The sequence below is a fragment of the Amia ocellicauda genome, chromosome 16 (genome assembly GCF_036373705.1).
Source record: "Amia ocellicauda isolate fAmiCal2 chromosome 16, fAmiCal2.hap1, whole genome shotgun sequence".
NCBI lineage: Eukaryota > Metazoa > Chordata > Actinopteri > Amiiformes > Amiidae > Amia > Amia ocellicauda.
The window spans coordinates 24293826-24307396 of record NC_089865.1 but is presented as its reverse complement, the minus strand read 5'-3'; the positions used below and the strand labels follow the sequence as shown (position 1 = coordinate 24307396).

General features: G+C 38.7%; 1 protein-coding gene across 3 annotated transcripts in view; it reads left to right on the top strand.

The window, feature by feature from the left end:
• nhej1 (nonhomologous end-joining factor 1) overlaps positions 1–13571 on the top strand; it is a 151661-nt gene that overhangs the window by 6402 nt on the left and 131688 nt on the right. For all 3 annotated transcript variants that reach the window (XM_066688317.1, XM_066688318.1, XM_066688319.1), the window contains exons 4-5: positions 2811–2949; positions 4242–4300. In XM_066688317.1, coding sequence (XP_066544414.1) covers positions 2811–2949; positions 4242–4300 — 198 coding nt within the window. The remainder of the gene's footprint in view (positions 1–2810; positions 2950–4241; positions 4301–13571) is intronic.

The window sequence follows — 13571 nt, the reverse complement described above, 5'->3', positions numbered from 1 at the left end:
TAGCATTCTGCGTAAACGCGATCCCTTGTGATTAACTCATTCAGGAGCTCCAGGCAAAAGGTGAGATTAGCCTGGCAATGCAGTCCTCCATAGATGTACTGTGTGACGGGATACAATACACCACTAGGTGCCTGGCAGCTACCACATACCCTGGCCCTTCTGTAAGGAAACCACCTCCCAGATAGAGTCGTTAAGTGAGAAGGGCTTCAGTGTGTGGCAGGTATAGATGATTCATGAGGGTGACTCATGGCAGCAATCGGCAGTGGACAGGAGTGCCACATTATCCTATAGGTAATAAGACCAGATGTGCACCCTGGAGAATTGTATTGTACCAGGGGCGGTGCTAAACCCTACACCAGAGATGACGAACCTGTGGCATACAGAGCCATATAGGTTGGCACGCCAAGTGAGTGACTATCTGTGTTTTTTTTTTTTTTTTTTTTTTGCCAGCTCGTCCCTCAATTGTTTAAACTGATTGCCACTTTAGAAAACCAGTCCGTATATTTGGCACCGCCACCAAGTAATTGAACAGCGCTCATGTTATTTTCTGAATATTCATGTTTTAGGTCGGGTTCTTGTGTACAGATTTTCAGTTATGTGCAGAACTGCAGAATCCTTTGCTCCCATTGGTGGAGCTGCGCAGATCCGCACAGAACTGTGGAAATCTGCACTTCATGAAAGAGATGTTAATCACAAGTCTGTCCTGTTGTGATTAATTGTTGTCAGCAATGGACGGTTTTGTTGGACACGAGGAGGGAAAGCATGTTGTTTCCCGTTGTCTCCTGTATCAAATGGAAATGGCCACAATCATTCATATTTAACACTCCGATAATTTAAAAACATAATAAAGTTGGCAAGAGAAAGCTAAATTATGCCTTTGATTTGTACATTTGTGCTCATTCATACTCACTGTAGATTGATAACTGCATTATTTTAAAACATAATCTAGGACACTGTAACTTCAGAGAGATGGTGAAAGAAAGGGAGAGAGAGAAGGCTGATTATATATTTAATTCCAAAGTATTAATGATACTTCAGGGTTCCGTGCATAAATGTTCATAGGCATAGCGATCTGTTACTGAATTGTCAAGGGTAGGGGTGGGTGCTGTCGAATTAAATGAGATCAATGGGGGCGTGGAGCATGTGTACTTTTGCTTTGAAGTGTCTTTTTTTTTTTTCGTTCATGCATTTGATTGGCACTGAGGAAAACCCAGGATTTACATGACACAATACACAGAGCGTATGCCTTAAAACCTAAATGGTATTTGTAATAATAATTCTGGATCTAACTTGGGCCTTATTCAGTACATCTTGTTTAGAGTACAGGTGAATACAAATCCATGAATAATTGATATTCTTTATTAATTAGTTCAGGGCAGGATACAAATGCAGTAGTCTTTTAAACTGAGATCAATACAATAAAATGCATATAATGTCTTAATTTTCAGCATTTAATTACAAATTTGCTCTTCTGTTGTTTAATGAAAACAATACTGCCTTCATCGCCACAGCTTTTCCAATACTCAGTTAGTGATGATAATTGCTGTTCCTGAACAGTTGATTGATTCACTTGATGAGAGAGGAGAGAATTCTTCACATTTTGTAAGAATGTCTATGGTTCTGTCGCTTTCCCACAGTGCTGATTAATCAATACCAACTCACTTGCAGTTTTGTCCCTCAGTCTTTAATGCCAATCACCTTTTTCATTCACCTTATAATAAAAAAATGACACCAACGCCTAGTTAAACATGGGCACTTTTTGAATGAGTTAATATTTATGACTTCTTCCTCCAAATTACTTTGAATTCACATAGTATAACATTAATTTAAATATTCTGTTGCATGTTCTTTTTTCTCCTGCTACTCTGTTCTGTTAGCATTATCTGCAGTTTCCTTAGAATGCTTTTGCAGCACCATGTTTGCATCTGCTATAATGGGCCAACATGTCAGTATGGTGTTGCATAACAGAAATAGCAAAACTATTATTTAAAAAAAAAAAAAAAAAAAAAAAAAGGAAAGAAGAAGCTGATCCCTGTGGTCTGGGCTTCCTTGTTCTGTTCAGAACAGCGCTGTGTTTGTAAGCTGGCAGCCTCCTCTATGGCCAGTACCACAGTTAACCAGCATAGTTACCATTTTTACACAAAACCTCAGTTCTGGCTGTTTCTGCAGTTGTTTCTGGTTTTTAGGGTGTCTGATTATGGCATTTTTCTGTTTTGGTACAGTCACTTAATTTCTTGTTTTGTGCATCATTATCTGTTACTTTACACTACAACACCCTTCTCTCTGCCTCTGTGTATTTCTTGCTGGGGCTCAGTGAGAATATATGAGGTGTCAGCAGGTGGTATAGAATGACACTGACTGCTGATTGCCACAAAAAATGTAAGCGCCAGCTGTATGGTATTGATCCGCAAAATACGAACTGGTTCACCGGTGAGAGAGGTATTTTTTCCAGGTTTTGTTTCCAATTACTCTTTTAGCTGTTATTTAAGTGCCAGTTGCTTCAATGAGTTGAAGTAAGACCAAACCAAAACTCATCTTCCCTAGGTTATTGGACTGGTGTGTTATATTTCCACTCACACTGAATAAGATTTGATTTATTTTCCTAAATCCATAACAAAAATATGATTGATAATTTTCTTAAATTCAGCAGTAGGCAACGTGCAGTTGCTAGATGTTCTTAAATTGCCTATACTGGATCTGCCTTTTAATCTTCATCATATGAATGTCACCGGGTGAAAAGCCCCTGAAATGATGAAAGGTGATAAAACATTTATTTGGTAGGTTTTCACAGTTTGACTCTTGTTTTCCAGGTGTGTGAACAGCTGGTACGCCCCCTACTGTCTGTGAGCCAGGTACTGCAGCGTCAGGTCCAGGAGCTGATGACGTTGCTGGGGAGGAAAGATGCTGAGATACAGGACTATAGGGACAATGGGGCTGTACTGAGCCGAGGTGAGGGCACAAAGTTTAGGATTGCAGAGGGGCTGTCTGTGCAGTGTCTGTAAGTCTCAATTCACCCATTGCAGAGGACTGCAGCTGAAATCTACTTGGTTGCTTTTGGGTAAGAGCATTCATGTCAAACTAATCGACCTAACCTACTGTTATTATTCTGTGATTCCTCAGAGGGATGATAGACCGCATGTTTCCATTGAAATGCAAGCCATCAAACACACACACACACACACCAATACAAATCTCTCTTTGGTTAAGTGTTATTATTTTATAAATAGGTTTTTAAAAGCTTTGATAAGTTTTGTCCAGATAAGGCATACTGATTGGAATTATATAGTTAAGTCAAATAGATTTAAACCAGGGGACACTGTGGCCCATCAGTTCTAAGTGGTTTGATTCTGAATGATTCTGAAATGCTTAAGATTTGATGCTTGTTCAATCCAGACTCAATTTAATGCCTTGCAACAAGAATTGGATTTGCTGTAGAATGTGAGGTTCACATTCCAACCAACATAAAACTGCCAGAAGGCTGTGAATGTTGTTTTCACTCTTATACCAGTGGTTTTCAAACGTTTTCACTCCCTTGGGAATTCAGTGATTCAGTAATTCTGCAGAATTCCTTTTCTTCCTGCAAAATGAAGACAAGCAAATTAACTGAATACTCATTTAAGCTGTGGTTTATGTTATGTTTATATAGAACTTAAAATGGGATTTGCGACCTATTCAGCTTCACTTAAAGTGAAGTGAAACTGAAATTGAGTATCTGTTTTATTTGATAATTGAAATATAATCAAATTTTAAATTCAACAGAGCTACATTTTTACCTATCAAGTTAATATGCAAATAATAAGAGTAGTAGAATGTGTGGTATTGTCTTACCTACTGCTTGCTTTGAGAGAGCCCTTAGGATAACAGTGATTTAGTTAGTGGTGAGCCACAAAGCTTTTTGCAGACATGTTTGAACTTTTTTGAGGCGCCAGTGGAGTGCAGGTCAAGCCCTGTAGCCCAGACAGTGCTGGTACCAATCTAGCCTGTGTCATGGCCAACTGTGACCAGGAATGCCCTAGGGGGTGGTGCACAATTGGCTGAGTGCTGCCCAGAATGTGTCGGAGTTGGCTAGGGTTTCCTCAGCTTATCACTATGTTTATATTGCTCATGACAAATCTATACCCAGAACTTCACACCCAAAAACTGTTCAATCCAGTGGTCAGATTCAGTTTTAGTCAGCCAATTTGTTGTCAGTTGGTCTTCTCTGAAGCTAACGGCTATCTCCTGTGTCTGTTGAACACCAGGGCGCTTGGAAACTGAAGTCTTCATTGAGCAGTGCTACAAGGAGTCCTTCTTCTCTGAGGTTAGTGAAAAAACGCCACTGTCACAACCCAGAAGCACTGCTCCATTAAATCTTAGCAGGGTTCATAAACTATGTCTAATATGTGATTACTTTGCTTGAATATCCTGCACTTACTATGCCACCCCATGTTCATCATGGACCATTGTTGGAGACTCATGTTTTTCAATCATCCTCTAACCAATGCATGCCAGTGATTGTGTGGTAGACAGACGTTCATTGTTTTTTTTTGTTGTTGCACAGGTGTCATGTTTGCGTATTGACACATTCACCCCTGTCATGTGTTGCAGTGTTTGCTGTAGCTGTGTTGAATTTTGAAATCCACAATCAATGGTCATAGTTTTGCATCACATGTCATGATAACACCGTCACCGGGCCATGTGGGTAGTAGTCGGTAAATGTTCACTGTCTCTTTAAGAACATAACTTTAAATAGATTATATGTCTGTGTCCCAAACCACTCCCTTGCTCCCTTCAGCAAGTGGCCACTTGGCATGACGATGTACTGACGTCATAGAGTATGTATTTGAGTCAATGAAGGAGTAGAGTGTAGAAAGGACCTAGAAGCAATATATGGGAAACAACTTGAAAGTGTTGCTTAAGTTTTTCGTATTGATAAATACAGTCAATTCTGTTATGTTAAATGCAGAGTTTTACTTTCTTTCCCTGGCAATATTCAGTGCTCTGCACACCAGAGAGTCCCTGCAACCTCTCGAAGCTGCAAGGTTCAGGTTGTTAGCAGTTCCAGCTGCATCAAGTTCTCTGATTGGTGTAATGGCTGCATTGGGGGTGTTCTGGACTTGCAGTGCAAAATACTGACAATATGCATTTGCTGAAATGCACTAGATCACTTGCCTCCTGAAGAAACATGATGATGCCCAATTTTACCTGCCAATTTCCCCCAATTCAAATAAATAAATAAATGAGAACATACAAGCATATTCTGAATTCCTTCAATACATTAATTGTATTATTAATACATACAATGGCTTTCAAAAATATTCTCCCTTCTTGGACTTTTCCACATTTCATTGTGTTACAACATGAAATCAGAATGGATTTAATCAGGTGTTGTTGCCACTGATCAACACAAAAAATGTCCATAATGTCAGTGAAAAATATAATTTGCAAATTGTTCTAAATTAATTACAAATACAAAACAGAAAATCAGCTGGCTAGTTTTCCATCGTCTGTACCACAGCTCAGGCTGGATGGCTCATGACTAACTCCGAAAACTAATCAAAGTGTTACTAAGCTACAGCATTTCTTGTCAAAGGCCTTGCAATCCGAGACAATTATGTTTGAAGTAATAACAAATAAAGTCTTACAATCCACCCACCGCAGAGGCTGGTCGATAAGGCAAAGTTACCCACCTCTGCAAGAAAGTACCCGCATTTGGCGAATTGCGGGTGTTAATTTCCCACACTGTCTTCAAGGGTTCCATGCATTTCAAAGTTAAAGCCAAGTGATGCAAGGGTTAAGGCATGGACAAATCTGAATTGTTGAATGTAACCGCACAGTTGCGTATTTTGCAAAAAAAGGGTGGAAAATAGGCAGGGAGAATACTTGGGTTTTCAGCCATGTGAGACCTTGCTTGGTTCTCACAGCTCCCAGATGTTGAGGTCAGTTTCCACAACCCAGCATGCACAGCAGGGACTCGATCGAGCTTCCAAGCTCTCAAATTTTGTCTGCCACTCCTTATGCTCAGGTATTGTTGGGAAGGGGGGGGGGGGGTGCGCTTGGGAAGGCCACCCCTCTTAGAAGAAACTCGACCAACGCTTGGTGTCTCAGTGGGTTTTGTTCATGAGTGCTGAAGGCCAAGCTTGGCATATTTGCTGTCCAATCTCATACAAGTGTGCGTTAGGGCATTCATTGTAAGATGGAGAGGGGTATCTGCATGACATATTGTGGGAAATTGCGTTATTATTATTATCATCTTCATCGCTGTCATCATTTATCATTACTACTACTCTGTCAATATAAACTGATAATTCTAGTGTTTGGATGGGTGAAAGCGGATTGTCAAAAGGGGGAGGGGTATAGTTTTAGCGAACGAGTGTGGGGGTTAGCAATAGCAAACGAGTGAGGTGGTGAACGAGAGTAGGGGGCAGAGCATGTGCATGTTGTAAATTGGAATTTGTAAAATGTATTATTCTGAATTGCTGTTTTAGCTAAATTGATTTTGTAATGATTGATGCCTTGTACTTCACTGTATTTTTGCACTTATGTTGTAAGTCGCCCTGGATAAGGACATCTGCCAAGAAATAAAAATAATAATAATAATGTTTATTTGGGCTGCCCTCCCACTATAATGTTAGGGGAAACACTGCATTCTGATAAAATAGGCTGGTTTTTGTGATATTAAAGACTTCCCTTGATTGAAGAGACATTCTTAATGCATTATTAACATACTTTCATGTCATTGGAGACCTATAAAACTGCATTGGGGCTTTCCACAACCAGGTTTGGAGATCACTGTTGTAAGTGAAGAAATCACTTTGTATTTTGAAAATGTATTCCGATACCAATAGTTTCTGAAGACCCCACTTGTCTGAGTATATTCTGAGAAATAGCAAACGTTGTGTCATGTAAACACACTTTTCAGAGAATTGATCCTGATGGTTTACTGTACTAGTTTAAAAGACGTCATAAACTACCCAAACCCAATCCCCGAGGGCCCCTATCAAACAGGTTTTATAGGTAACCTTTAATGATCAATTTCTTCATACTTGGAACCATTTCAATGTGATCATTTAAGCAAGTGATTAAGTAAAATGAAGGAATGTAGAGATTGGGTATAAAGATAATCAACTACCCTTTTCAGCCCTCAAACTTACTGGATAGGGGCTCTCCAGTACTGTGTTTGGCCGTCATTGTCATATACAGTCAAGTTAAAGGCACTGAATTTAATAAGAGGAGGGATTTAATTCAAGCATTCAAAACCCCGAAAATGTATTGATAAACTCAACCCTAAGGACTACTTTCAATCTCAGTAATAATATATAAACCCCAATTACTATGTCATCATAACATTTTGCTTATTTGAAATTGTTGAAGTCAGTACAACGTTACCTTAAATGAAAAAGGAATGTTGTTGCAACATAACCACAACATTTCTGCAGCCCCTCAATTATATTTTGACTTTGGGACGAGGACAACAAAAATGCACAGTACTTAGGTACTTAAGGCAATGGTAAATGTAGTTTAATTGAATATCATTGTATTAATTTATTATACATGATTATATAATGGTTGTCAAACAGGTATATAAAGATGGGTTTCTATTCCTTTAAAATAATGAAATATATTTTTAAGTTTCTCTTACCTTTCTGTATATTTCTGTACATCTGACAGAATCTGATCACTAATCATTCAATAAACGTTGCAACAATCAAGTACAATCTTACATCAATGTTCTGGAATGTTGTGATTACATTGTGTGTCAGTGCGGGTGGCAATAAAGACTGAGAAAAGGAGGCACTTCTTTACACTTAGAGCTGTCATTTGAACCTGTTTGTATGACACTCAGACTGAAATACCCTGTTTGCTGCTGCAAACATTGAAATCTATACTTACAAAAAAAAAAAAAAAAAAGCACATGGAAACTGAAAAAAATCGTCATATTCCTGTTTGGTGAGGCAAATGAAGTTGCAGTTTCAGGTCATTAGGGGGCAGTCTAGATGCAGATTGAAGGCTCTATTCCTCACCTGCTTGATACAAGAGTATCTTTAATGGATTATTTTCTAAACAGCAGTGGTATTGTCACAGCCTCTGTTGATCTGCTTTGGAAACTATATAAGATGTGATCTACCACATTAATTCTAGCTGTAATTCTTGTTCTATTTTGGTGGTGGGGTGCTCTTTTTTTTCCCCTTTTATAAAGATTTCTTACCTGTAAAGATTTCTTAGTATCACTTAGCCATCTTTCCAACTTTCTGACTTAACACGTTAAAGAACTTAATGAATCTACAAGATCAGTTTCTCTTCTTTCTCTTTGTTTTTCTGCTTCTCTGTATATTGTAAGTACTAGTCCCTTGTTTTTGTTTTGCTGAAACAATAAATCTCCCTCTAATTTTCAGTGTTAATTGATTCCAGCAGTGGAATCTGGAATAATTCACTATACTATGACCATTTTTGTTGGTCTAAAGTAGTTGCACCCCATAACCTCACATGAACCGGCAACAGGGTCATGGGCGGCCAAGGCTCATTTGATGCACGTGGGGAGAGAAGGCTGGCCCTTGTGGTCCGATCCAACAGACGAGCTACTGTAGCTCAAATTGCTGAAAAAGTTAATGCTGGTTCTGATAGAAAGGTGTCGGAACACACAATCCGTAGCAGTTGGTTGCGTAAGGGGCTGCGTAGCCGCAAACCAGTCAGGGCGCCCATGCTGACCCCTGTCAATCCAATCGAGCATCTGTGGGATGTGCTGGACAAACAAGTCCGATCCATGGAGGCCCCACCTCGAGACTTACAGGACTTAAAGGATCTGCTGCTAACCTCTTGGTGCCAGATACCAGCACACCTTCAGAGGTCTAGTGGAGTCCATGCCTCGACGGGTCAGGGCTGTTTTGGCGGCAAAAGGGGGACCTACACAATATTAGGCAGTTATGCCTGATCAGTGTAACTCCAGTAATTCAGCCACATACAAATAATCAGGACAATTAACTCTGGTGGCTATAGGCAAGTTTAAACAGGTTTCACACTAAAGCCAGTATCTCAGTTAGCATAGTGGTTAATTCCTGATGTAGAGATGTTATTTTTTATGTATAGATTTATTTTATTATATGTATATTGTGATTGTGATGACTCTCTGTGTGAAGAAGTGTCTCCTGTTTTCTGTCTTGAATGCCTTGAAGCCCAATTTCCATTTGTGTCCTCGGGCCCGTGCGACCCTGCTGATCTGGAAAAGCTCCTCTGGTTTGATGTGGCATATGCCTTACATGATTTTGAAGACTTGAATCAAGTCCCCACGTAGTCTCCTCTGTTCCAGGGTGAAAAGCTTGAGTTCCCTCGGTCTCAAGACTTCAAACCTGGAATAAGTCTGGTTGCTCTCCTCTGAACTGCCTGTAGAGCAGCGATATCTTCGTTTGATGTGTGGTGCCCAGAACTGAATTCCAGATGAGGTCTAATTAGTGCATTGTACAGTCTTAACATTACTTCCCTTGTTCTAAATTCTTCACTTTTGACAATATACCCTAGTATTTTGTTTGCCTTTTTTATTGCTTCTCCACATTGTTTGGTTGGGGAAAGTGAGGAGTCCTCATAGACTCCTAGGTATTTCTCATGTCTTACTTTTCTAGTTCTATTCCTCCCATAGTGTAATTATAGTGGACATTTTTGTTACCTGCATGTATTACCTTGCACTTGTCCACATTGAATTTCATTTGCCAGGTGTCGGCCCACAACTGAATATTATCTAAGTCCCTTTGAATAGCCTGTGCTGCCAAGATTGTATCTGCTGAGCCACCTATTTTAGTACCATCTGCAAATTTGACAAGTTTGCTAACTATCCCAGAGTCCAGATCATTAATATAGATTAGAAAAAGCACAGACCCTAGAAGCAACTCCTCTCAACAACACCGTCTGTTTCGTATACATCAGCCAGTTCATAATCAGTTTACTTATATTACACTGAATACCTATAGCTTCCAATTTTAGGATCAGTCTTTGGTGTGGAACCTTGTCAAAAACTTTCTGAAAATCTAAGTATATCATATCATATGCTTTCACGTGATCTACAGCTGCATGTTCAGGAAACTAATAAATTAGTAAGACGATCTGCTTTGTCTAAATCCATGTTGACTATCACCAAGAATATCATTTTCATTAAGATGCTACTCTATGTTCTGTCTATTAATTTTTTCAAAAATGTTACAAATAATGCAGGTGAGACTGATTGGTCTATGATTCCCTAGCTCAGTTTCTTCCCCTTTCTTGTGGATAGTTATGACATTAGCAGTTTTGCAATCACTTGGGACATCCCCTGTTCGAAATGTCATTTGGAATATTTTAGTTAGCACCCTCTAAATAATTTCTAAAAATTGTTTAAGTACTGTTGGAAATATACCATCTGGCCCAGGTGATGTTTGTTTTTAATTCTGCTAGTCCCTTTAGTACCTCCTGATGTATCCTGATCTGTCTTAGAGTTTGACTGGACTGATTGTTAACCTGTGGCGTGTTATCTGCTTTTTCTTTATTAAATACCTCTTTAAAATACTCATTTAGAACATTTGCCACATCTTGTTCATTTTCTAAGATATTTCAATTTTTAGCCTTTACCCGTTTCACTTCCTCCTTTATTGACGTATTGCTATTCTAGTATTGAAAAAAGCTATTTCTATATATTATTTATATTTTGTTTACTCTGTCGTATGTCCTATACAACATTTTCTTTCACTTTTATATTTTTTTGCAAATTTCTATTAAACCATTTTGGCCAATGTTTTTCTTTTCACAATTTGCTAAATTGCCAGATTTCTCCTGAGCCTCAAGTAGTATATTCTTGAAATATAACCATCCATTTTAGAATAAAATTGTACACCATTGTTTTAGACTCGGTCCTTGTTTTTTGAAAGTATGCCTCAAAAACCATATTGTGATCACAGTTCACCATTGGTTCTCTAACTAGTTTTCCTCTGACTCTCTTGTTCATTTGAAAATATCAAATCAATGCATGCACTTTCTCTGGTTGGTTCCCTTACAAATTGAGTTAGAAAGCAGTCATTTAACATCTCAACCATTTCTATTTCTGCTTCTGTAGTGCCAACTGGGTTTTCCCAGTCTATGTTTGGGAAATTGAAATCCCCCATTATAACAGCCACATCCTTGCTACATGCAGTCCTGATTACACTGTACAATGCAACATCTTTCTGAATATCTGAATATGGGTGTCTGAACACACTCCTACCACTAATCCTCCAGATCTTTTATTCAAAAGTTTAACCCACAAAGATTCTGTTTCGTTACTGGGATCTAATTTGAGTTCTTCTGCCTCAAAGTCATTTCTGATATATAATGCTACCCCACCACTTCTTCGATTATGCATCTCTCCCCTAAACTGTGTGTATCCTTTCAAGTTGTATTCATCCCCATCAATTTCTGTAAGCCTTGTTTCTGTCACTACAACATCATAGTCACATGCCAGCATTGTGTCTTCTAGGTCTAACATCTTGTTCCTTATACTCCTGGCATTGAGGTACAAACATTTCAGGACTTCTAACAATTTCTAACAAGGAGTAAGAACATTAAAAGCACTCGGTTGACTTGATTATAATGACTCAAATTGCAGCGGGAAAGTTGAATCTTTTTCTTTTGTAGTTTTTCAGCTGTTTCTACTATCCAGGAAGTTATAACATGAGACTTCCTGAGACCCTGAAAGAACATACAATTCAGATTTTGAAATCTGACATTATTTGGTAAGTTTTAAATTTAGACTGTTAGTTGTTACAATTATACACTAATCTCTTGTTTAATACTTTATGCTCTTGAAGATACCTGTATATCAAAAACATGCTGTGCAAGGGCTTATGGGAAATAAGGGACAAGGGGAATTACCCTTTGAAACATATATTATGGGAAGCTTAAGGTTAAAAATAAACATTATAGTACATATAATCAGAACAGTGTTAAACATGGTGAGTACTGTATCACATACAATTACCCATTTATACAGCTGGGTACCTTGGATTACCTCAAGGTGTTCCCCACTTGGGATTTCAACCCACAAGCCTCCCCTCAGGAGTCCAAAGCTCTAACCATTACTAGAAAATAATTTCAGCAACCCCACTAGGTCCCCTTTTAAGTAAAGGAGAAGCTTCTCCTTCTTCACAGAAGAAAACACCAAATAAGTTCAACACTGGCACTCTGCACAAAGAGCAGGTTCAAGAGGTGTGACTACAGGGTTTACATTTGTTTAAGCGGTCTATATGTGACATTCGTTTTAGTAATTAAAATTAGTAATAACTTAAACAAGTGGCTTTTTTCTTTTTCATGCTTCAGTAGAACAATTGCACACCAAAAAAAGACTTCTTTGATCCATTTTTTTTCCCTTTTAGTTAATAGAAAAATCTCAAAATTCATCAATCAGAAGAAAAACAAAAAGCTTTCCTACCAATAGTTTGTTGCTGTTGTTGTTGTTGTTTTCCTTACTGGTGGTGCCAGGCTTTTGGTTGAGATAATTAGGAAATGATAAGGATGGTTAAAGCTTTAGTTGCTGTCAATGTAATTTAGAGAAATGTCATTCCTTTTTTCCTCGTATTTCTTTTTATAAAGCCTCAGACATCACGCTGCTGGGGCGTAATTGGCCCTTTGGTTGTTATGTATGTTTTTTTTTTTTTTTTTTTTTTTTTCTTCTTCCTCTGAGCAGATTCCTGTTTGCTTTGAATATATCCATAGGAACATTTTCTCCCCACTGTGCACCATGGCCACGCCACATGCACATGGAAGTTATCGGCACCAGGCACATGAACAGTATTATAGACACCAGCTGACATCTTAGGTGCCCTCCCTCCCCAATTATGTATACACCTAACTTAAACAAAATGTACCAAGTTGGGATTGCTGGATCCCTCAGTGGCCCTCGGTCATAGTCCTGAACAGACCTGCCAATACATTTAGTTTTATAGTTCACACCTAAATCATTTCATTTCTAAATACCATGAGCATTCATTATTGATCAATGAAGCAAGTCGCTTGTTCTGTTATGTTAATGGAACTTTTGTCCTAGATTACTAGTCCTGAAGGCAGGGCCGGCCCGTGGCATAGGCGGAATATGTAAATGCTAGGGGCGCTGTCCATCCATAGGGGCGCCCAGATTAGTTAAGATTATTATTATTTATTTTTTTACGAATGCTGTCAGCCCCCCCCCACTAGCGTGAAGGAAACACCGTCAGCACATACGAGGGCCGGTCCTGCCTGAAGGGTAATAATTTCATTTAGTCCATAATATGTAAAACAATTTTTTACCAGAACTACCAGGTCTCACTGTATCTCCACTGTTACTGCCACAGTGAAGATGGTGAGGTAATGTGAAACTCATTCACTCACCTGCTTAAGACCAACCATTTAGATTATACTACTAGACCATTCTGATTTCCTCCTTCACTTTAGTGTAGTTGATGTCTGCCTGCCTGCTTCTGAAAGATTTTGGTCTATTATGAAATGCTTCTTGTTCAAATGTTTTAATAGTATTTTTTCCATACATTTCCCACAACATTTTCATCTTCCGCTTAATGTAATTGACAGATCTAATGCCTTGTGTTTGTTTACTCGGAGCA